The sequence below is a fragment of the Protopterus annectens genome, chromosome 4.part0 (genome assembly GCF_019279795.1).
Source record: "Protopterus annectens isolate FY-2018-M chromosome 4.part0, PAN1.0, whole genome shotgun sequence".
NCBI lineage: Eukaryota > Metazoa > Chordata > Ceratodontiformes > Protopteridae > Protopterus > Protopterus annectens.
In genome coordinates, this window is record NC_056733.1 from 79,672,258 (window position 1) to 79,695,413 (window position 23,156).

Consider the following 23,156-nt stretch of genomic DNA (forward strand, 5'->3'; position numbering starts at 1 on the left):
CTCACCTGTTCTCCAATCAGCCAAGTCTTCAGTCTACTCCTTTCAATCTTCCAGGAGTTTGTCAGATGATGACATGGAGCGGGTGGTAAGGAGTATCCATCGGACACTGGCGCGGGCCAAAATCCTTTTGAGCCCTCCCACTGTGGAGTTGGCTCTAACAGCCATTACCACTCCTGTACCAAATGTTCATCGTGTTTCACTGTTGCAGTCATTACACTTGGGTTATCCTGCTGGTAGGCTACCCGCAGTCGGCCTGAATTCCAAAGTCCTGGTCCAGCGTCGGTTGCTGTCGCCTCTTCCCTGACGTCAGTGCGCCAGGGGTATAAAAGATGCAGCCAACGCCATTTTCTTCAGTCTTTCTTGCCGCGCGGTGCCCGAAGCAAAAGCAGTTTGCAAGTGCCGATCGGCCGACTCCTGAGATTTTCAAAATCGAATTTCAGATCCGAAGTCTTCAATAAAGCTAAGTACCCCGTTGGGAAAACTTTTTTTCTTGCTCCAGAACGACTTCAGAAAAAGTTAACAATTGTATTTCTTGTGGGAAGCAAATACCTCATAAGGATTTTCATTCTTATTGTAGTCCTTGCCTAGGCCCTGACCACGACATTGCTAGCTGTCGGTTTTGTGCTAGATTTAACCAACGCACTAATAAACGTCGGTACGATTTTGCTTTTCATTACTTTGGCTAAAGGTTTAATTATATAATGCCGTCGGATCAGCCGATGACCAGATTTTATAAAAAGCGCAAGGAAAAGGACAGGCATCCGAGGTTCCAAACCGACGACGAGGCCTCCGCTAGGCGAGTCGCCAGTTCTCAGTGAGGTGCTTTCGCAGCCCCTGACGCCCGCTACCTCAGAGCCACAGGCCGCTTCCGACTCCCACGTGGAGACAACTAGGCCTCTGGATACTCAAGGTATTGGACACTTGGAAACTATTCCCTCAGATGGGTCCGGAGCCACTGAGCAGGCATCGGCTTCTGAGGGTGTTTTCAGACCTACACAGTTATATGTCAAGCCATCCTCAGCTTCCAAGGCAAAAACTAAAACAGCTTTAAAGACAAAGAAACAAGTACAACATTCTCCTGGACAGACTTCCATGCCTAAGAAACAGATGCTTAAAATGGCCGAAGACCTAATTACTTTGATCAGGGGTTCCCATCCCCCTCCTGATAAGAGGCCTAGGCAAGACACAGAATATGATTCTTCTGATCAGGTTTCCATTTCCTCTGATTCCTCTTCAGAACAGGGATGCACTCTTCCTCCCTATGAGGATTCTGATGCTGAAGAATCTGTTCCTTCAGCTTCTCCTCCTGAGGATTATTCTTTTGGGGAAACCCTGCATACCATGAGGGAGCATTTTCACTGGGAGAGCCAAGATTACTCAGAATCTAAGAAAAGGCTTAGAGACTTTCTTCTACTGCCTCAGCACAGACATCTTGCTATTCCACCTGTTCTGGACATTGTAGATGTATTTTCAGAGTCCGGCCTGTCTCCTGACTCTTTACCCCTGCACCTGTTAAGCTAGACAGATACTACAGGGTTCCAGATTCACATAAATTTATATATAAAAACCCTGCTGCTGACCCAGAAACTATATCTCAGGGTTCCAAAGGGGTCAAGGCTTCCACTGCAAAAAAACCTGTCCCCTTGGATAGGGATTCTAGGGCTCTGGACAGATGGGGGAAAAAAGTTTACACTTTTGCTACCTTGGCTGTAAGGGCTTTAAATTGTCAGTTTCATATGCTTAAATATCAGTAATGCTTAATGTCACTGCTTAAACAGAAAATGTTGACAAATTCTGAATGTTCTGAAAACAAGGAAATGCAGGATTTATTGCATGCAGCTGAACAAGTGGGAAAGCATACTTTGCAATGTGGTTTTGATTCACTGGAGGCCTCTTGCAGGGCTGCTGTTACAGGTTCTGTCATTAGAAGGCATGCTTGGTTAAAGGAACAGAATCTGCTTGATCATGTTAAAGCAAAAATTTTGGATGCTCCATTACAGCATGATACTTTGGTGTTAAGGCAGAAGAGGTGTTGAAGAAAATGGAGGATAAAGCGAAATCCATGCAGACAGTAAAGGATTTCTTACAGGTACAGCCACCCAGATTTAGCAGGAACTGGCCTTCTAAGAATTGGTCCTTTCCAGTGTCAGACAGGCCACAAAGAGGCAGATACAGACGCCCTAGAGGCAGACCCCAGCCCCAAGGCTCATACAGGCCCAAACAATGGGGTGCTTCTACCTCCAAAAGCAGAGAAGACAAATCACAGCCATATAGGAAACGGTCCCAATGACATTCCTTTGCCAATGCCAAGCACTTATCTTTTGGCAGCACCCTTAGGGGGAAAGCTAGCACGTTTTTCACAAAATTGGCACATGATCACCCAGGACCAATGGGTCTTAAAAATAGTCTCTCAGGGCTACAGGTTACACTTTCACACCCTTCCAAAGGCAAAAGGTGTGCCAGACCTGCCACAAAATCAATGGGCAGAGGCTCAAAAACAAGTTTCATCTCTCATGGCCATGAGGGCTATTCAGCGAGCACCACAACAAGAGCAGGGACAAGGATTTTACTCAAGACTTTTCTTAGTACCCGGAAAGGACAATGCCTGGAGACCAATACTGGACCTGTCTATTCTAAACACTTTTCTGGACGTTACAAAATTCAAAATGTTGACTGTGCAGCAGCTTCTGCCCATGCTGGGCAAGAAGGCTTGGCTTGTACCTTTGGACCTCAGAGGCATACCTGCATGTCCCAATCAGACAATCTTGCAGAAGATACCTCAGATTCATAGCTGGCTCAATGTATTACCAATTCTCTGCACTGCCCTTTGGCTTATCTACTCCACCCAGGGTCTTCACAAAATGCCTGGCAACAGTAATTGCATTTTGCTGACAAAGAGGAATTAAAATATATCCCTACTTGGACGACTGCCTTATTCAAGCAGAGAACAAAGACATTTTACTGAAGCAATCTGGCGTTTGTAAAAAGATTACTAATTTGCCTAGGGTACACAGTAAACAAAAAGAAATCAAAACTAGTACCCTCACAAGAGATAATATTCCTGGGTGCAAGCTTAAATACAACTGCCCAGATGGCTTATCTCACACCAGACAAACAAAGTCAACTGACTTCTTACTTCGAAAGGATGGCAACAAAGACACAGTTATCTGCAAGAAAAATTCTACAAGCTTTGGGCTTCATGGCATCCTGCATTCTGCTAATTCCATATGCAAGACTGTATATGAGGAAACTACAATGGTATCTAAAAAGTGTTTGGACTCAACATTGCCAAAGCCTGGAAACTTTAATTACCCTCATTCCCTGCCTGCAACAGGAGTTTCGATGGTGGGCACAGGCCTGTCACCACAACAAGGGACAGCCATTCACTTTACCCACAGCCAGGCAGACACTAACAACAGATGCAGCAGATTATGCCTGGGGGGCCCACATGGAAGGAAAATGTATTCAGGGCACATGGCCCGCAAGCCAAATACATCTTCATATCAATCTAAAAGAGATGCTAGCTGTACAGAATGCCCTGACAGCCTTCAAGGACCTACTTCATCCAGGACAACTGCTGATAAAGATGGACAATACTACAGTCATGTGGTACATAAGCAGGGAGGCACACATTCTTACCCCCACTGCAGACAAGCCATGATTTTGTGGAACACAGCATTGACTTATCAAGTACACCTGCAAGCACAATTCCTGCCAGGAAAGACAAATACTCTAGTAGACGAACTAAGCAGAAACCTCATGGATCCTCACGAGTGGAAACTAGATCCACAAATCTTCAGCATGATAACAAGGAACTGGGGATGCCCAGACATAGATCTATTTGCCTCCCCTCACAACTGCCAACTACAGAGAGTCTGCACAAGGACTTATCACAAACAAGCATGGAAAGTGGATGCTCTGTCATTCAGCTGGAAAACCCTTACAGTATATGCCTTTCCTCCACTGCCTCTCCACCCCAATGTACTCATAGGTTCATAGGTTTATACTAGGCTATCTGCCATAAGGCATTTATAAGCCTAGCCCAAAGTTTTGTGGCTTGTGGCCCTTATGTTAAAAAATACTGTGCCCATTAGTTTGTTGTGCCTCTGTCCAGCAGTGACACAGAGAGATTTCCCCGGGTAAACCTATCTCTCCCATCCAATCAAGATTTCTCTTGAACAGAGCCAGCGAGGTGCTCCTGCCTCACATGGACCGGGATTTTAGTGACAAATCTATCCCTCCAGCATGTCCTATTATATCCGTGCTAAGGTTTAAGTCGCTTGCCTCTAGTGGATCTGATTTGGATTTTTTTTTGAGGGTCCATTAATCCATTAATTCCGGGTTGGACATGGCCTTGTATGTCAGGCACAGGTCACCTCTACTCCTAAAGGTCAGACAAGAGAAGCCAAAAATGATACTGATTGCCCCGGACTGGCCATGCCAGCACTGGTGCCCAATCCTAAAGAGCTTGTCTCAAGGCCCAGCCTGAACATTAACTCAAATTCCTCATTTACTGACCCAACAAAACAATCAGATCCTGCACAGCCAACTCAGAACCCTAAATCTGGCTGCATGGCGGATAATGTAACCATTCAGAACACACCTCTCTCTAAAGCAGTTATGGATGTTATTTTGGAGGCCAGGAGGCCCAGCACCAGAAAATCTTATGTAGAAAAATGGAAGAGATTCTGTGCTTGGAACCAGGCACAAGGAATTGACATGCTTGTACCGAATATTCCTCAGATTTTACAATACCTAACTGAGATGCTGGACAAAGGCCTATCCTTCTCATCAATTAAGATCCATGCCTCTGCCATTTCAGCTCATTACAATATGGACCCACCTATTTTTTCACATCCACTGCTAAGGCAGTACCTCAGAGGGGCCAAAAACATAAGACCTCCAAGGAGAGCACCAATACCTGCATGGGACCTCAATTTTTTCTTGGAAAAGCTCACGCTTTCTCCTTTTGAGCCAACCAATACAGCTTTGATAAAATTCTGATAATGGAAAACAGCTTTGCTCCTAGCAATAACTTCAGCAAGAGGAGTCTCAGAGTTACAGGCATTAATGGCTGTGGAATCTTTTTATTATTTTCCATCCGGGCAGGGTTTCTCTAAGGACAAACCCAACACTTATGCCTAAGGTAGTGTCCAGTGTGGCTCTAAACCAAACCATTCATTTGCCTACCTTTTATCCAAACCCACAAAGTAAAGGGGAGAGACTACTGCATTCTTTGGACATACACAGACAGTTACTCTTCTACTTGGACAAAACTAAAGCTTTCAGAAAGACTGAGCAACTTTGTGGCATATGCTGCAGGATCACAAGGAAATGCTATTTCAAAGCAGACTATTTCAAAATGGATAGGCCACTGCTTTCGTTTCTGCTATTCACAACATGGCAAATCAGTGCCTAAGGGCCTTAGGCCACATTCAACCAGAGCAGCAGCCACTTCAGCAGCCTTCCTCAGAGGAGTACCAACCAAGGATATTTTGGAGGCTGCAACTTGGACTTCAGTGCACACTTTTACAAATCACTACCACTTACCTCTTTATTCTAAATCCGGAGCAGGCTTTGCCACTGCAGTTCTGCAGGGCCTCATAGCCACTCCTAATTCTATTTAGGCCCAGCCACCCAACCTCCGCTTTGGGATTCAACCCAAGTGTAATGACTGCAACAGTGAAACATGATGACCATAGTACAGTTGTGTACCTACCATAAATGTAGATGTTCGAGTGTATTCACTGTTGCAGTCCAGGTTACCCTCCCTCCATCCCCCTTTCATTGCTGGGACTTATCTGTACTTCTCTATTCTATACAACCTATGTGGTGTATTTGCTTGTAGATGAAGGTAATGTTTATGTTACTGCATGCTTTTTTGTTAGCAGAATTGTTAGCCTACCCTTTTGGGGGCACCTGACATCTGGGGCAAGAAAAACTGAAGAAAATGGCATCGGCTGCATCTTTTATACCCCTGGCGCACTGACATCAGGGAAGAGGCGACAGCAACTGATGCCAGACCAGGACTTTGGAATTCAGGCCGACTGCTGGTAGCCTGCCAGCAGGATAACCCAAGTGTAATGACTGCAACAGTGAATACACTCGAACATCTACATTTATGGTAGGTACACAACTGTACTTTCCTCCTCCGATCCAACTGTCTGCTTCAGAGCCAGAGTGTTTGGAATCGATAGTAGTGGAACTGCTGGAGCCAAGACCTGTTCCAGGATCTTTGGCTCCAACTCCTGCTCTGACCTCATTGGTGCTGTTGTCCAGTGAGAGGTCTAGAAGCCGATGCTGTCCTGTTGGGTCCGGGGAGGAGAGTCGGACAGTTGTCTGATCTGAATCTACCTCTTGGGGCCTCGGCGTGGGACAGCTCTGTGCCTACATCTGCCTTGGAGCCTACGACTTTGGTTCAGGTACAGTCTCCTGATTCTTTGGAGCTGGGCGCTCCCAAGGAGCAGGGCCGTGGTGCTTTCGAGGTCATGAGGAGAGTACCATCACCGCAGACTGCTCCACTCTCAGATCTGAACATTCCTCCCCAAATGTACTGGAGTCTGCAGCCTTACCACGCTCTCCTCCCAGGTGTAGAGACCCTATGTCACAGGACACCCCATTGGGCGAGATCGTTTCTTCTGAAACTTCCCCAGAGTACCCCTCTGGGGAGGTCCCTTGGAAGAAAACATATAAGAGGAAACATCTAGACTCCCCTGATGAGTCTGTCACTTAAGACATGGACTTAGAGGATTCAGAAGGGTCCCCACAGTCACCTTCTGAGGATGTCTCCTTCTCAGACATCCTAGAGATCCTGAAGCAGAGAGGTGGCTGGAAGGCCCTTACCCCTTTTGAGGATGAGTACACCTGGAGGCATTTGGGTCTCCACCCTCCACCTCTTGGGTTTCTCTGCCCTTCGATTAGCTCCTTCGTGTATTCAGCCGAAGAACTTGGACTCTCCAGAATCTGTGGAACCTGTTCTGAGGAGGCCCAACAAATTTATAGCTGCCCCATCTGATAAGGAATTCTTGACCAAAGGTGTCCCAGTAGATGTTATAGTGGTGGTGGCCGCCACCAAAAAGAAGTTAGCTGAGACTTCATCTGTCCATCCACCGAATGAGGAATCTCGACCGATGGACGGATAGGGAAAGCATATGTTCTCATCAGCAGCCTTTACACTCAGGTCACTGAACTACTTAACTCGTTTTACCAGACTCCAGAGGGACCTTCTGAAGGAGCTAGGAGATGCTCTCCAAGGTTCTACAGCTGCGGGGGTGTCAGACAAGGTGACCGCCCAGCTTGCTACCTTAACCTTTGTACTCCACTCCTCTATGCGGCTCATCTCTTATTTAGCCGATGGATCAAGTAGGGCAGCCGGTACAGGAATAGCTCTGAGGAGGCATTCCTGGATGCGCCTTTGTGAGTTCACTGAGCCCTTCAAGTCTTCCTTCAATAATGCCCCTTTTGATGGCTCGTTCTTGTTCAGGCAAAAAGTTAGTTAGAGACTCTGACCAGGTGCGAGCAGGAAGGCAAAACTCTGTCTGCCATGGGAGTACGGTTTTCCCTCCCTACCAGGCCTTATCCCAAAGGCCAAAAGGGAGGAAAAATGTGGTTCCGGAAAACCCAAAGAGCATAGCCAGATGCAAGTGGTAAATTTTCCCCTAGGGGCAGAGGGGGAAACAGTGGGAAGACGCCGACCTCGTGGCAGAGGGGATTCCGCAAAATTAGGGCAACAGAGATGAGTTCTCTGGCAGGCCCTTCCAGCACTCCTGAAAGGAAGCCCACCTGTCCACCTCTGGAGGCAGTCTGGGACAGACTATCACTGTATCCAAAAGCCTGGCTGAACATCACTCACAACAAATGGGTACAGTCGATAATATCCAGGGGATATAACATGCCCTTCTTCTCCCCACCCCTGCAGTCAAAATCAGTCCCAGACATTCCACCCAGTCAAAGGGATCAAGTAACCCTAGAGATACAAATGTTGCTAGAAAAGAGTCATCCAGGAAGTCCCCACAGACCAAATCGGATCTGGAACTTACTCAATGTTCTTTTTAATTCCAAAGAAAACAGGGGGACTGGAGACCCATTTTGTATGTCAGCAGACTAAACAAGTCCGTAAAAAAAAATCAGAGTTCCGGATGGTGACAATGCAGTCTATTCTCCCATTTCTGGGAAAAGACACTTGGATGTGCTCAATAGATCTTCAGGATGTGTACTAACATATAAAAATGGACAGGCAATCCTGGAGACATCTATGCTTGCTGGGAGCAAGTCATTACCAATTCTAGGCTCTGCCCATTGGTCTCACTACAGCCCCCAGAGTGTTCACCAAATGCACGGCAGTAGTCGGGGCTCACCTGAGGCGTCTAGGATTCTGGGTGTTTCCATACTTAGATGACTGGCTCCTGACCGCCACAACCGAGCATCTACTAACCAAAGCAAGAGACACCACCATTCATCTATGCTCGGAACTGGGCATTACCATGAATTTTGAAAAATTTGTCTTGTTGCAATCACAGCATATTACATTTATAGGGGCAGACTTAAATACAGAAGACATGGTAGCAAAACTGCCTCACGGTACAGATGCTGTGTCATCAAGTCTCCATCTTGCTCTTGAGAAAGAAGAATTGGGCAAAGTTCATTTTAAAAGTCTTGAGTACTATGGCAGCAGCTATAACACTGGTACCTCTGGCATGTTTACACATGAGAGTCTTCCAGTGGTTACTTTTTGCTCAGTAGTCCATGCAGGAGTTACCCATGTCCCACAAGGTAATCATCACAGACTCCTGCAAGAAGGACCTACTCTGGTGGCTTCAATCCACTCAGGTAATTATGGGCTCTTCCACAAACAGTAGCTGCAGTGACCACGGATGCTTCCCAGATAGGGTGGGGGGAGGGATTATCTGGGAAAAACAGTCCAAGGAACTTGGCAGGAGTATGAGTACCACTTGCATATCAATGTCCTATTGATGAGAACGGTGCTTTTGGCATTGCAGGCATTCCAGACCTCTCTTCTAACAGGTACAGTTGTGATACAGACGGACAATATGTCAGTAGTGTGGTATATCAATAAACAAGACAGAACCAGATCCTATCCCCTCTGTCAAGAGGCTCAGAGTATGGCAATGGACAGCCTCCTCTCAATGTTTTCTGATTGCAGCACATATTCTGGGGAAATACAACATGATAGCTGACAAATTGAGCAGAGCAATTCTAATGCCTCACAAGTGGTCCCTAAAACAGGAAATTGCAGACCAGGTTTTTCACAAGTGGGGGCCAGCCTTCTGCAACCTCTTTGCCATGTCCATGAACACCAAATGCCGCTACCTTGCCCTAACCCCCCCTCCAGGGGAGTCGCCAAGGGATGCACTTGTTCACGATTGGCTCCCAGGACGTCTTTATGCCTTTCCCCCCATTTCCACTAATCCTCAAAGTTCTACTAAAAGCCAGATCATTGAGTTGCAGGTTAATACTCATCACTCCGTGCTGGCCTCGTCAAATCTGGTTCCCCTTCCTATGGCCCCATATCCGAGAAGAGCTGTGGATTCTGGACCAGGTACCAGATCTTCTGACACATCAGTCAGGAACGCTCCATCCCTCTATCCAAACCCTCAAACTGACAAGCTTGGCTGCTCCACTTCATCTTAGCCAGGCTTCCAGACATATACCCGACAGTGAAATGCATCATAGTTTTGTCTTGTAAAACAACAACTAGAAAGCTTTATGCTAGCAAATAGAAAAGATTTTCTTGTTGGGCTTCCAAGAATCACATAGACCCCTCCCTTCACAGTCCCCGTAACTACAATTTTAGATTTCTTAGCAGAACTTTTTAATGAAGGTGCAGCAGCAGCTACCATACGAGTGCAATTGGCCGCCATATCTAACTACCACATAGGAGACATGGGATCTAAAATAATGTCTCACAAATTGTGCAAAGCTTTCCTGAGAGGTACCTTTTTACTAAGGCCTTCAATAAGGGAACCACCACCTCCTTGGGACCTCAATTTGGTACTGACTTCCCTGATTTTTCCACCATATGAACCAGCTTCCTCTTGCCAACTAAAATTTCTAACATGGAAAACAGTCTTTTTGATAGCCATCACTTCAGCTAGGAGGGTTTCAGAACTTCAAGCTCTATCCATACACCCTCCCTATTTAGTTTTTCATAAAGACAGAGTCTGTCTTAGAACCAGTCCTTCATTCCTTCCCAAAGTATGTTCTGAGATCAACTTGAATCAGTCCATTAACCTACCTGTCTTTTTCCAAACTATGGCAATAAGGCAGAATATAAGCTACACCAGTTGGATATCCACAGGCAGTTAATCTTCTACTTACATAGAACAAAGGAATTTAGAAAATCTGACCAGTTATTCCTCTCCTTGGAAAACAAAAAAGGTACTCCAATATTGAAAGTTACTTTGTCAAAATGGCTTACTGACACTATTACCTTTGCATATAATTCTCAGCATAAACAACTGCCAGGAAAAATTAGGGGCCACTCAACAAGAGCTATGTCAACTTTCAAGCCAGATTACCTATGGATTCAGTCTGTGCTGCAGCCATGAGTCAAACCTCATACCTTTATCACTCATTACAAAGTAGATGTGGCCTCCTGTAACAGGGCTTCCTTTGGTCCCACTGTTCTGAAGAGTTTATTCCCTTGAGCCACCCAAGAAAGAAGGTGCTACGGACAGTGTCCCAACCAGCAAGAATGAAGGCGAGACAGGACAACATAACATAAAGAAGTTATGTACTCACCATAACGTTCCATGTTTGTTGTCCATAATGTCGCCTTCATTCTTGCGTCCCACCCTCCTTCCCCCAGTCTTCGCTCCTGGAGGATGGAGTGGAATTTTATTGGTTGTGAATTGTGTTCTCTGCTTTCCTTCTTGTCTCATGAGACATAGACTAATAACTATTACCTTGGGCTTTTGTATATAAGTTCAAAATATGTTAGTAATTTGCAAACAAGATCTGGGTAATCTTCCATGAGCATGATGGGATAGGATATAACCTCGAGCCAGTAGAAGCTCTTGAACTTTAGTAATAGGCCGAGTCGGAACCGATGCTCAGTTCTGAACCAACCAGCAAGAATGAAGGAGAGATTATGGACAACAAACGTGGAACGTTATGGTGAGTACATAACTTCTTTTTTTGTCTCCCCATCCCCAAATTCCAAAGGAATTGCACTTCTAAGTCTGCCTTTGTCTGTAGGCAGACCTGCCCACCTCCCAAAGGTAAGAAGGGGGTCTAGGCATTTTTCCTCCTGCCAAATCTACTCCATCTCCGAGGCCTTATTTTCAGGACAAGCCTGCAAGCCTGTCTCCACTAGACATTTGGCCCCATCTTCCCCTCGGCCAGGCCCCTTTTGTCTCTCTGCCATTTTCTCTCTCTTCCAAATTGGCATCAGTTCACATCAGACTCTTGGGTGCTGTCATTCATTAGGGGCATTTCATGATTTGGAACCCCCCCTTCCTCAAGAACAGATCCCCCCTAGAGGTTTTGAAGATCCTTTTGTTTCAGGACACCATTTACTTTGTTCTACCCACCTAAGTGTGAAAGGGGTTTGTTCCCAAATGTGTTTGGTTCCTTGGAAGGAGAGTAAGTGAAGACCAGTTTTGGATCTTTCTCTACTCGACACCTTTCTCAATGTCCCTACTTTCCAGATGCTGTCTCTTCAGACTTGCTCCCCAGGTGGTTTTGGTTTCTTTAGACCTCAAGAATGCATACCTTCAAGGAACTTCCAGTGTGGCACTGACCAACTAGGAGGTGGTTGAGTTACACTCTGTGCATGGACGAACAGAAATAGTAGAAGAAGAATGTGACAAAAGTGATTCAGCAGAAGTGATAGATGCTGAAGAGAAAGGTTTTGAACTAAAAAAGTGAAGTAATCGAATGAGCAAAGCTTAAAAAATGGCTCCTCCGGTTGCACAACAGCAAGATGCCACCAACTTCCCTTGAGTTGAGAACATCCCAGTAGTGGAGATGTTGACCTTGGAGGGGAAAATAGACAAACTTTGCAAATAAATGGTCAAAATGAAAAAAATCCTGACAGACTGTGTGAAAAGAAACAATTCTAAGATGCAAGAAATGAAAGGGGCATTAAGAAAGCATTCTGATGACATTCAGAAATTGAAAAAGGATGGCGGAGAAACAGTTAACAAAATAGAGGCAATATAAGCATTGCAAGAAGCCCTATATGATAAGCCCGTTGAACTGGAAGATAGGGAGTGTAGTGAAAATCTGCATTTCATGAACATGCCAGAAGGAGCAGAAGTTACAAAGTTTAAAAATACTTAATTGAACATTTGCAAAAATGGACTGGCATACCAGCAGATGAAAGGGCACACTTATAAGCCAACAGGAGAGAGAGGGCAATTTCCCTGTTCTGTAGTGGTCAAACTGCAAACATGCCACCTAAAAGAGTGGTTAATGGGAGAACTGTGGAAAAAAGGCAAAATCCTAGGAACTGGTGCAAATACAGTTTTTGTCAACCAAGACTTCTTAGTGCGTAGCAGAATGAAGAGTGCCAAGTTCATACCATACTTTGTGCAGAGGCCTGAGGCTACATTTTAAATTGATATGTTCAGTAGCATTTAGAATATTTTTCGGATCAAGAGCCAAAATGTTTGTGGAACCGGATGGAGTGGAGGAGTCTGAAGGGGTTCAAGCATCCACCACACCAGACCCAACCGAAGAAATAATGCAAACCCATGGAATGCAAGTTAAAAGAAAGCTTGAGAGAGCGAGTCAACACTGTCCCATAAAACCCTTCCTGTTTTTTCCACAGAAACTACTAGATAGGAAAAGAGAGCTTGAGAAGTTCATGAAAAGGGTGACCAATAACATCCCAGGCATTAATGAAAAAGAAAGGAAAGGAATAACAGAAGAGCAATGGAAAGCTTGACATGCTGAGAGGTTAACAAAAGGTTTGCCAGTTTACACAGTTGATAAAAGACTGATATGAAGAAAGGAGAGGAGCAGAAAGTGATCGAGAGGAGGAAATAATGGAAAACAACGCAACTAGAATGGTTGGTGGATGATGTGGAAAGACATATAACCTACAATGACGAGAAAAACAGAATGGACATTATTGCACTTACCAAGCCATTTGAATGGACATTAAGACTATAATTAACATTCATGTTGATCTGTAAAATTAAAAATAAGTGACTGTATACAGTTTTGGTCTTAAACCTACACATCATCTATGAGAAGGAATAAGATGAGAAATGTGGAGGCCCACTGTAGAGAGGAGTGACTTAGGGACAGAGTGGTACAACAGGGAAAGTGCATTAAGAACAGTATCTGCTCAAATGCCTGTTGTAGCATATTGTTGTAGGATATGACAGACTGAAGTATTTGTATGTAGTTTGAACAATGTTTATTTTATGTTCAGGGAAATTTAAGTTTAATGAAACAAATGGGGAAAAAGGAGGGATGGCAGCATAATAAAAGAGCAAATCAAGAAAAGAAGTCGAAAAGAAATGAGTTAATCACTGATGTTTGCATATCAAGGAAAGCATAATATCACACAAAGATTTGGTAGGTTATACAGTAGGCGGAAAGCAAATAGAAGGGGAAAGGTGCAGAATTTTACCATAGTAAGCAAGACTTGACCGTTCATAATTTCAGCTGGAATGTAAATGGAATAGTAGATAAAATAAAGAGGCAAGAGGTATTTAACTATATAAGAAGGGGAAATGTTACTGTAGCATTCCTTCAAGAAACTCATTTGTCAAAAGAAGAAACAACAGATATACTGCAGAAGGAAGTAAAGCAAGGATATGGATTAGAAGCATGGGATGGTTGAAAGAAAAAAGGCGAATTACACTACCAAGGAGCAATTTGAGTCTATAAATTGAATGTATCGAAGATAAATAAAGTAGTTATTTACTTTTGCTGGGATACTGGGACAGCAGTGAAATAACACTAGCAAACGTGCACAACCCTCTTAAAAGTTGCAAGAGGAAAATAAGACAGTTGATACAAGAGGTAGTAGAGACTCACCAATGTATACTATTAGTAGTAGGGAACTGGAACCTTATAACAAAAAACAAGATGTAGACACGGGCCATAGAAAGATGCAACTTGCAACAGAAAGGACATACTTAATAGGCTTACTCAGGCATTTGTTTGGCATGATACGGAATACATTCTGAATAGAGAATTTAATTTCACTCAACCAGACATAAAACAAAACCAAGACTGGATAGAATTTATGTATCTGCAGAGCATGGATATTTAGTGCTTAGTATAAGTACCCATCCCATACAATTGTCAGATCATACACCAGGGGAAATTAAGAGCAAAAGACCTAAAGTAATAGAACTGGAAAGGCATTGGAGGGCAGGAGCCAGCTGGTGGTAATACCAGGAAAAAGGGAGAAATTAATAAGCTTCCTACAAGAGGAAAAAGTAAATCTGAAACTGAAAGAGAAAAAAAGGAATAGAACTTTGAGACGAATATAAGAACCGTTTGAAGTGAAGCCGTGGTGGTACAGCGGTAGCATTGTTGCCTCACAGCAAGAGGTTCTCCTGTTTGATTCTGTGCTGGAGTGCCTTCTGTGTGGCGTCTGCATGTCCTCACCGCGGTCGAGTGGCCTCCGAAAGATATGCATGGATGGGCGTGCCTTCGCTGAAGGTTCGGCATCGGGCTGGCAACTCGGCACCATAAAAATCTACTGCCAATCATTAGTGGACCGGAGTTCCGCTGTGGTGACCCCTAACCGGGAAAAGCTGAAAAGACAAACAACATAAGAACTGTTTGAAGTGTAAGCTAAGGATAATAGAACAGGAAGAGTGGGTAAAGAAGAAAATGTGGCAAAACAGGAAATTAGCAGAGGTAGTAGACCTCCAGAAAAAGAGGGAAACTTAACTCAAATAGAAGAACAGCAGCTGCAGAAACTAGAAATTAATTGGAATGAGCAGCAGGAACTGAATCTGAATAAAATGCAAGTGGAATTGAACTGAATATATTTTATGAATTCCCCAAGATTTGAAGTAGTACTATTGTTGAAGTTAAGACAGCTAAAAATATAAAGACAAATAAAATTAGAGATCTGATGACAGGAGAGAGAACTCGAGACCCAGAAATTATAGGGAAGGGCTTTCAAAATATTATAGGGAGTTGTACTACACTCAATGGGAGAAGGAAAACTGGGAAGAGATGTTTGAAAGATTCATAGAAGATTTCAAGATGAGAAAAATTACTGAAATAGAAGGGGGGATTCTTCAGCCAGTAACAGTTGAAGAGATAAAGCAATAAACAGAGAAACAAGCAAAGGGAAAAACTTTTGGGTAGGATGGCATTCGGATAGAAAAATGGAAAATAGCACGAGAGAAAACAATATGGTATTAGCACATTTTGTCTAACCAAATAATGGATCAACGAGAAATGCCTAACACAGGAAAGCAAGCAATTCTATCACATATACCCAAGGAAGGGAAGGATTTATTGAATCTGGGGTCATATAGACCAGTACCAATATTAAACCATGATTACAAGATATTTGCAGTTATTGTAGCAGAGGCGCTGACAAAAAATTTACCAAGCAGGGTTCATTAAAGGCAGACAAACGTTTGATAAATATACGTTTGGTAAATCAAATACATCAGATGGAGGAACAGCAACAAAACAACTTCTAATAAGTTTGTATTCAGAAAACGGCTTTGACAGAGTAGACTGGAAATATATTTGAGAGTAGACTGGAAATATATTTGAGAAATTCTGTTGATTATGGGATTCCCCCAACATTTAATTCAGTTAATAAAAAAAATGTGTACTGGCTCGGAAGCCAGAGTACAAATCAGTGGCAGAATAATGAAAAAAAATGCAAATAATTAGGGATACAAAACAGGGTTGTCCTCTCTCTCCCTCTTACTTTTTGTGTTGCATCTAGAACCACTAGCAGAGAAAATTAGTCAGTTTGCTATAAGTGGGGAGGAGGGAGAAGACTATACAAAATGGCCATGTTTGTGGATTATGATATGTTAATGTTTAACTGAGCTAGACATCGATATTTATAAGTTATTTGAAATAACGACAATTTACCAAGGTGATATAATACTAAATTAGTGAGGACAAGAGAAAAGCATAAGCAAGGAGTTATGTACCATCTGTGCAACTAGTATAGACTTTCCCAAAGTTATGGGGACATGACGTACTGAAATATTTGAGGATTTGGTTGTGAATCCAGGCATTACAAATATTTGTGGGCCCACTGATACTATATTTGGGTAATCTTTTCTGTACACCCTGTGACTACAGAGATGGAAAGACTTGAATCATCTTATTAAAGGCTTTATATGGAATAAAACGATGCCAAAGGTAACATGGGAGTGTACGGTGGAACCTCTGGACAGGGGTGGTAGAGGATTACCAGAATTAGAAGAATATTATAATGCAACACAGATAAAATGAACCTATCAAGTGCAAAATGATAAATATAATGCAAATTGGAAAGAATTATTAATATGGACGGAAGCAGAATAGATGACAAGTGATAGTGTAGAATATTGGGGAAAGTTAGTAGACAGGACAATAAAATCAGAATCTTGGTATCTGTTAAGAAACGTAATCAGTAAAAGTACTAGGACTGGAGTAAATAATTCTTGGGGGATGGCGCTCTACCAGATAGAATTGAATCAAACAGGTCCATATGCTCAGAAAGATCTCAGGTGGGGGCTCAGCTTTGGTTGGGAAGGGAGCAGTTAAGGAAAGGTGGGGAAATTATGAATTGGGTAGAACTCGAGTAACAATAGCAAATAAAGGAAACCGACTATATTACATGGTGTTAATTCAAACTTTAAAAGAATATGATAAAAAGACACAGAGGGACCACAAAGAAAGTCCAGGATTAATACAATTACTGGTTGAGGTGAGAACGATAAATGCAACTCGAAAAATATAGTGCGTAGAATAAGTGCAGCTTTAAGAGAAGGTAGATTAGGAAAAGTGCAGAACAAAAGGATTAAAGACTGGGTAAATAACCTTGAAATAAGCAATTTAAGAGATCACTGGGATGAGATATGCAGAACAATAAATAAAGTAACACTAGATAGGAGATTTCAGATTTTTGGCTTGAAATGCATACAGAAATATTTTTACACTACAGCAAAACTACGAAAAATGTTTCCATGAGTCAGGGAAATGTGTTGGAGTTGTGAGCAACAAGAGATAGGTACATGGAAACACATTTTTTTTGCAGTTGCACACGATTGGAGTTCACAGTAACCTCGGGGAATTAATGAAGGTAATATTGCAGGAAAACTGGACACCAAATCCAGCTGATTTCTTACTAAGTTGCATAAGAACCTCTAACAGCAGTAAGATTAGACTTGATCTAGTAGTGTTAGTGTGGTTTGTAGCAAAAAAAAAAAAAAGCAAACATGAGGAGAGAGAAGTCAACCCTATCCCCTAACAGTAGAACAAGTAAAGGAATTGATGATAGAAATAACTAGAAAAAAAGAGGATAAAACAAAATGGATTATTTGGCAGAAAGCAGTGTCAAAATTAGAATAGAGAGTAAATGAGGAAGAAAATGTAGTATGAAGGGTAAAGGATAAAGAAGGGCAGTGGTGAAGCAGTAAACCAGACGTCAACAGATTAAATCAAACGAAGGGGAGTACAGGTTAAAAAGAATGTTTCACTATAAGATGCAAGGTCTGGTTCTGGATTTTACCCTTTGTGTAATGAAATTGATAATAATAAAGATAATAATGGTCAAGAATCATTCACCAGCAGTGTATAACCAGTACAATGTCATGATTAATGTTATGATACATTGACGTTTCTGCTATAAACGTCAGGCATGGTTGTGATTAGCAACAGTCTGTATTTGAAAAATATAAAAAGAAATGGAACAGTGGTTTGATAATAGCGTGACCCTAATGCACAAAACTTAAAATGGACAGTTAAAAGAGGATAGCAGATCATCCACCAGAAAATGATGTACTGAAATGAATGCTCTGAAGCATATTGGAACAAAGATAACATGAATAAAACTGCTTTGAAGAGAAAAAAGAAGGCATACCTTCAGATCCCCATTCATCCACTGTTCAGGAAATTTTACATTTCTCTGTCTCTTCCTTGTATTTTCAGTTCTCTGCTTTGCCCTTTGGCCCTTCTGCTCCCCCAAGGGTTTTCACCAAATGCTTTGCTCCTATCATTGCTTTTAGCAGGCTTCAAGTAATAGAGATATTCCCCTATCTGGATGACCCTCTCATTCACGCTCCTTCTCACAGCAGTCTTTTGCAGGATCTTGACTTTACCACTTGTCTTTTACAAAGTCTGGAGTTCACCATAAACCTCAAGAAATCGGTTTTGACACCCTCCTAGGATAATTTTTTCTCTGGTTCCGGCTTCAGACTGTTCCCATGTTGGCTTCTCTTCCTGCTCCCAAGGTTTTGTCTGACAACCTTTTTCAAGTCTCTCCTTCATCTTTCATCTCTTATGACCAGAGAATTTCTCATGGTACTGGGGTTTATAGCCTCCACTATTCTTATGCTTCCTCTCACTAGGCTGCATATGACGATACTACAGTGGCACCTCATATCAGTGTGACTTCAAAATTCCCACCCTCTGAAGTTCCTTGTTCCTGTACTCCCTTGTTTGAAACTCAAGCTTCAGTGGTGGATTTGCAACTCTGTCAATCAGGGGTACACTTTCAGGCTGTAGTTCCTTCTCAAGAACTGTTCATGGACACCTCAGACTTGTGATGGGGGGGTGGGTGGCTTCTTGTGGCACTTTAAAAGTCCAGATTCTCTGGCCTCCTCCTCAGAGGTCAGATCAGTGTAAGAGAGATGAGATGTCTGCTTCTGGCTGTGTAAGCATTTCATTCCCTTTTCCACCCCAGCTCTCTCAAAGTCTTCACAGACAATATCTCTGCGATGTGGTACATCAAAAAGCAGGATGATACGAGGTCCTATCGCCTTTGCAGATCAGCTCTTCAGGAATGGGATCTAGCTGTCAGGTTTTACGTGATTCTTCAGGCGGTTTACATTCCTTCAGAGCACAGTCTAGTGCCAGACTCACTTAGCAGGTCTAGAACACATGCTCACAAATAGGTGCTTCACAGGCGCACGTTTCTGGACATAATCCATTGGTGGTGTATTTCTCAGGTAGATCTTTTTGCCTTCCCTGTGAACAGATAGCTTCCTGTATTCTGTTCAAGAAAACCAAGTCCTCTAACTTGGAAAGTGGACTCCTTGTCATTTCCGTGGAAGGGAATGTTTCTGTATGCCTCCTCCCCTTCCTCTATTGCAACAAGTTCTGCACAAGATTAGGCAGGACTCTCACAAAAATTTGCTGGTAAATCTTTTTGGTCCAATCGGCATTGGTTCTCCCTTCTTTATCACTTGGCCAGGGGAAATAGTACAAGTTACCTCAGTAGGTGGATCTTTTCACACAAGACATGGGATCTGTTATCTATCCTCATCTGTCCTTTGATTCCTTTTAGGCACCTCTTTTCAGAGGACATGCTCCAGTTTCTGCAAGAGGCCAAGAAATGCACTAGCAGAAAATCATAAATGTCCAAATGGAAAAGATTTTCTGTCTGGTTGCCTCTCTTGCCATCAGGATCCCCTCTCTGGTTCTATCTTCTTTATATATGTAATCTGCTCCATGCTGAGTTGGCATATTCTTCAGTTAAAGCTCACCTGTCAGCAATCTGTGTATGTCTGCCCTTGAATTCTACTTTGGCTTCTCTGTTACGTCCGTGTTTGTCCTTTGGTCGGTCTCTTCATACCTGTCCACCTTGCCAGTGCCAGCATCATACCCTTTCTGTTGCTCTTCAAATAATGAAGCACATTACTCCGTCAATATTTTTCCCTGATGTCCAGTTTCTTCACAGTTCTTTTCTACTATATATATATATATATATATATATATATATATATATATATATATATATATATAGACACACACACACACATTTTTTTCGTTTGTTGTGTTCTATCTTTTGCCCATGCCTTACCTCTAGCTATTTCTTTTTGTAGGACTGCATTAGCCTTCCAGTGAGCATTACTGCTTTTATCCTGACCCCTACTTTAACATGTTTCTCCTGCAGTGTAGTTTTCATTGTATTGTATGCCCTCTGCTCCTTTCACCTAGAACTCCCACGACATGGGTCCCTATTGTATTAGCGAATGCAATGAATTGCTACGCTGTTTAGTCGAACGTCATTAAGCGAAATGGCAAAATGCCGAAAGCACCAGCAGTTTTTTTTTCTCCTTCCTAGGGAAAAAAATCACTGGGTCGTTTTCGGGACTTTGCCATTTTCTCCACTGTGATACGATCTTGGATTTGGTATATTTAAGTAGGGGGGTGAGGGGCAAACCCCCCACACTTTATTTTGTGTTTGTTTTTTTTGGGGGGGTTGTTTTGTTTTTTTTTCTGGATCAGCGACCCCCCCGGGAATAAAATCGCTGATCCGTGTGTTCTTCATTTTGGGTTTTCGGAGATGGTGAGTCGATTGTATAGCGTTCTCAACTCAGTGCGTTCCATAATGTAATATAGACCCCATGACATTACCTTTATTTGAGCCAGTTTCCTGCACTTCTTTCTCTCCCCCCAAGCATCCCTAGACCTTTCCCTTTGTTGTCACTTACTGATACTGTTTTGTGTTTTTCACTGTTTCTTGCTTTATGACATTAAAGTCTGCTTTTCTGTAATAATGGATTAGGAATCGCACAACAACAGATCAGTTTTAACAAGTGTTTTTTTCACATTTCTGTCTTACACCCAGTATAATTTGTTAACGGAATGTGTTTAACATGCATTTTCCGTGTTAGGTTCCTTGTCTTCTTCCACAATTTTTATCTCTGTCCATACTGTAGAACTGGTTATATTTCAGTATGCACTTGGAAGATAAAGGTCTTTATGGGTGTGTGCATTTCCATCTATAATTCCCTTTTCTGCACATTGGTTCAGGGTGCCATTTCAGCAGTGATAAACTTCTAAAGCCACTGTTCACACTGCTGGGTGGCAATCCCTGCTATGGAGGCTACATGTGTGTGCGTGTGCGTGTTTGTGTGTGTCTGTGCGCGAGTGTGTTTGTACAGATGCATGTATATAGCTATATATTTTTACCGAAGAGTAGAAAGGTCACACAGGCAAACCATTCAGTAAAAACTGCAAGAAAGAACCTGCTCTGTTGCCCTCTGCTTTGCTGCCTCTAATGTTTCACCCGCTTGATAATTTTTCACTACATGGGCAGTTAGTTGGAGCAAATTTTGCCTTTATGGCTGCTTTTAATAAAGTTTTATTTTCCCTTCGTAAAGCAAATCCTGCTATAGTCTCCACCCACACCAAGTTCTTTTTCACCATCTTACTTCTAGTCCTTCTTTTGGTAGTCTCCTGTTATCAGTACGTCATCTTTCCAGCACAGCTTTGCTTCACATCTTTTGTGACCTTGTCTCTCACCATTTCTTCTTTATTACTCTTGTTTACCATTTTAGCAGCTTATTTCACTGGTCTCTTCCTTGTTACTATTGTCATGCTTAATCATTGTCCAGCATTTCCACACACCTCCAAAACATTCCAGATGTATAAAAAGGTATTTTAGTGCAAGAGTTTCTAGAGATTAAGGTTGCCTGTTTTAAGAAGTTCCTATGACACATGGTGTTTAGATGTGAGGCTTTAGACAGTCAGTCGTGAGCATATGGGCTTCATTTGTCTAGTTAAAAGTCCTTAGTAGTCATTTGCTTAGGCAAAGATATGCTCTTTGGCATTCTCAGTTTAAGGACAGTTTTTGTACTGAAAACAGAACTCCAGTCACTAAGGATTGCAGTTGGAATTAATTGCTCACAGTGGCATTTCTTAAAGGCACACTTCTCTGTCTACTGTTGCTTCTATGACCATATTTCCAGATATTTTTTCTTATGGGAAAAGACAGTGAGCATTTTGGCTTTGAAGATATAGACGCTGTTCAACAGTTTTTTCGAGAGTTGGAAGATATTCTTTGCATTTGTAGCCAGAGACTGAGTTTAGCCTTTGAAGCCAACTGTACATTTTATAATCATAGGCCTACTGGGAAAGATGCCTGTTATTGCAGTTCCTGAGCCACGAGAGCATTCTCCGTAACTGTGCTGATCAAATGAGCTATGTACAAATGTTGGTGATGGGATTTCAGAGGTGTCTAACTCATTTCCTAGGTCTTTTCTCCTCTCTTTCTCCCTCTTGCAATGGTGACAGGCACAATTCGTAAGGCGCAGAACCTTCTCAAGCAATACTCTCAGCATGGGCTGGATGGGAAAAAGGGTGTGTCTAACCTCACTTCCATGGAAGGTAATCATAACTTTTCTTTTCTTTTTGAGTATCCTGTTTTACACTGAATTTTTCACTTTGTGGAGCTTCCATCTGCACTTTAAATTACTGGCACTGTTGAAGCTTCTGATTTGAAGATGAAAAGAAGTTGAGTCCTGAAAATTGTTGTACCCTTCTGAATTCTTGAGTACATGCTGTGGTTTCAAGAAGTACTGAGTGACAGCATTTAAGCATTTACTTTAATGTGTTCTTGGTGGAACCTCTGTATTGTTATTAGTCTATTCTAAGTTTAGCCCTTATAAAATGTTGGCTGCTTTACAGTTGTGCGTATGTCTCCTCTTGTAGGAAGTAGATCGATCTAACTGGAGAATGTTTGTGTCCTCATTTGTAGAAAAAAAAAATTTTAAGAGCCTTTCTTCTTTGCATATCCCCAATGCTGTTTTAGTGACCAAAGACTCAAGACAAATATTTGCATGCGGGCATTTGCATGTGAGAGTTTTTCTAGAACCAGCATGTTCTGTACAGAAAGGAAGTTGGTTTAGTCCTTTGGCACATTAACTTATGTGATGGGACTGTAGTTTCCACTGTTCTGTATGGTGGGGGTGATGCAGTTTAATTGCCACCTTGCTTGGGCTATCAGTTCTACTGAAGGAGCTGTATGGTAAGAAACATAAGAGAACAATTAATGTATGCGTACAATTCCTTGTCTTTGCACTGAGAAGTGCCAGTTCAGCCTTTGAATGCAGTGCTAAATGTAAAATAAAAGAATGGAAAAGTCCCTCCCAGCCTGGTTCCTTAGAGCAGAAGAACAAAGCCCTTTATTATGATCCAGGTGAATGGGATTCATTTAGTGGTCTCAGCAGTGGAGGAGTCAGGCAGTAGGGGAG

General features: G+C 42.6%; 1 protein-coding gene across 14 annotated transcripts in view; it reads left to right on the plus strand.

Moving 5' to 3' along the window:
• The window catches only part of EXOC7 (exocyst complex component 7), a 945,568-nt gene that overhangs the window by 156,187 nt on the left and 766,225 nt on the right, over window positions 1–23,156 (plus strand). For 8 of the 14 annotated variants that reach the window (XM_044068105.1, XM_044068104.1, XM_044068108.1 and 5 more), the window contains one exon: window positions 22,198–22,290. The exons of the other annotated variants lie outside the window; for them this stretch is intronic. In XM_044068105.1, coding sequence (XP_043924040.1) covers window positions 22,198–22,290 — 93 coding nt within the window. The remainder of the gene's footprint in view (window positions 1–22,197; window positions 22,291–23,156) is intronic. 14 annotated transcript variants of the gene reach the window in all.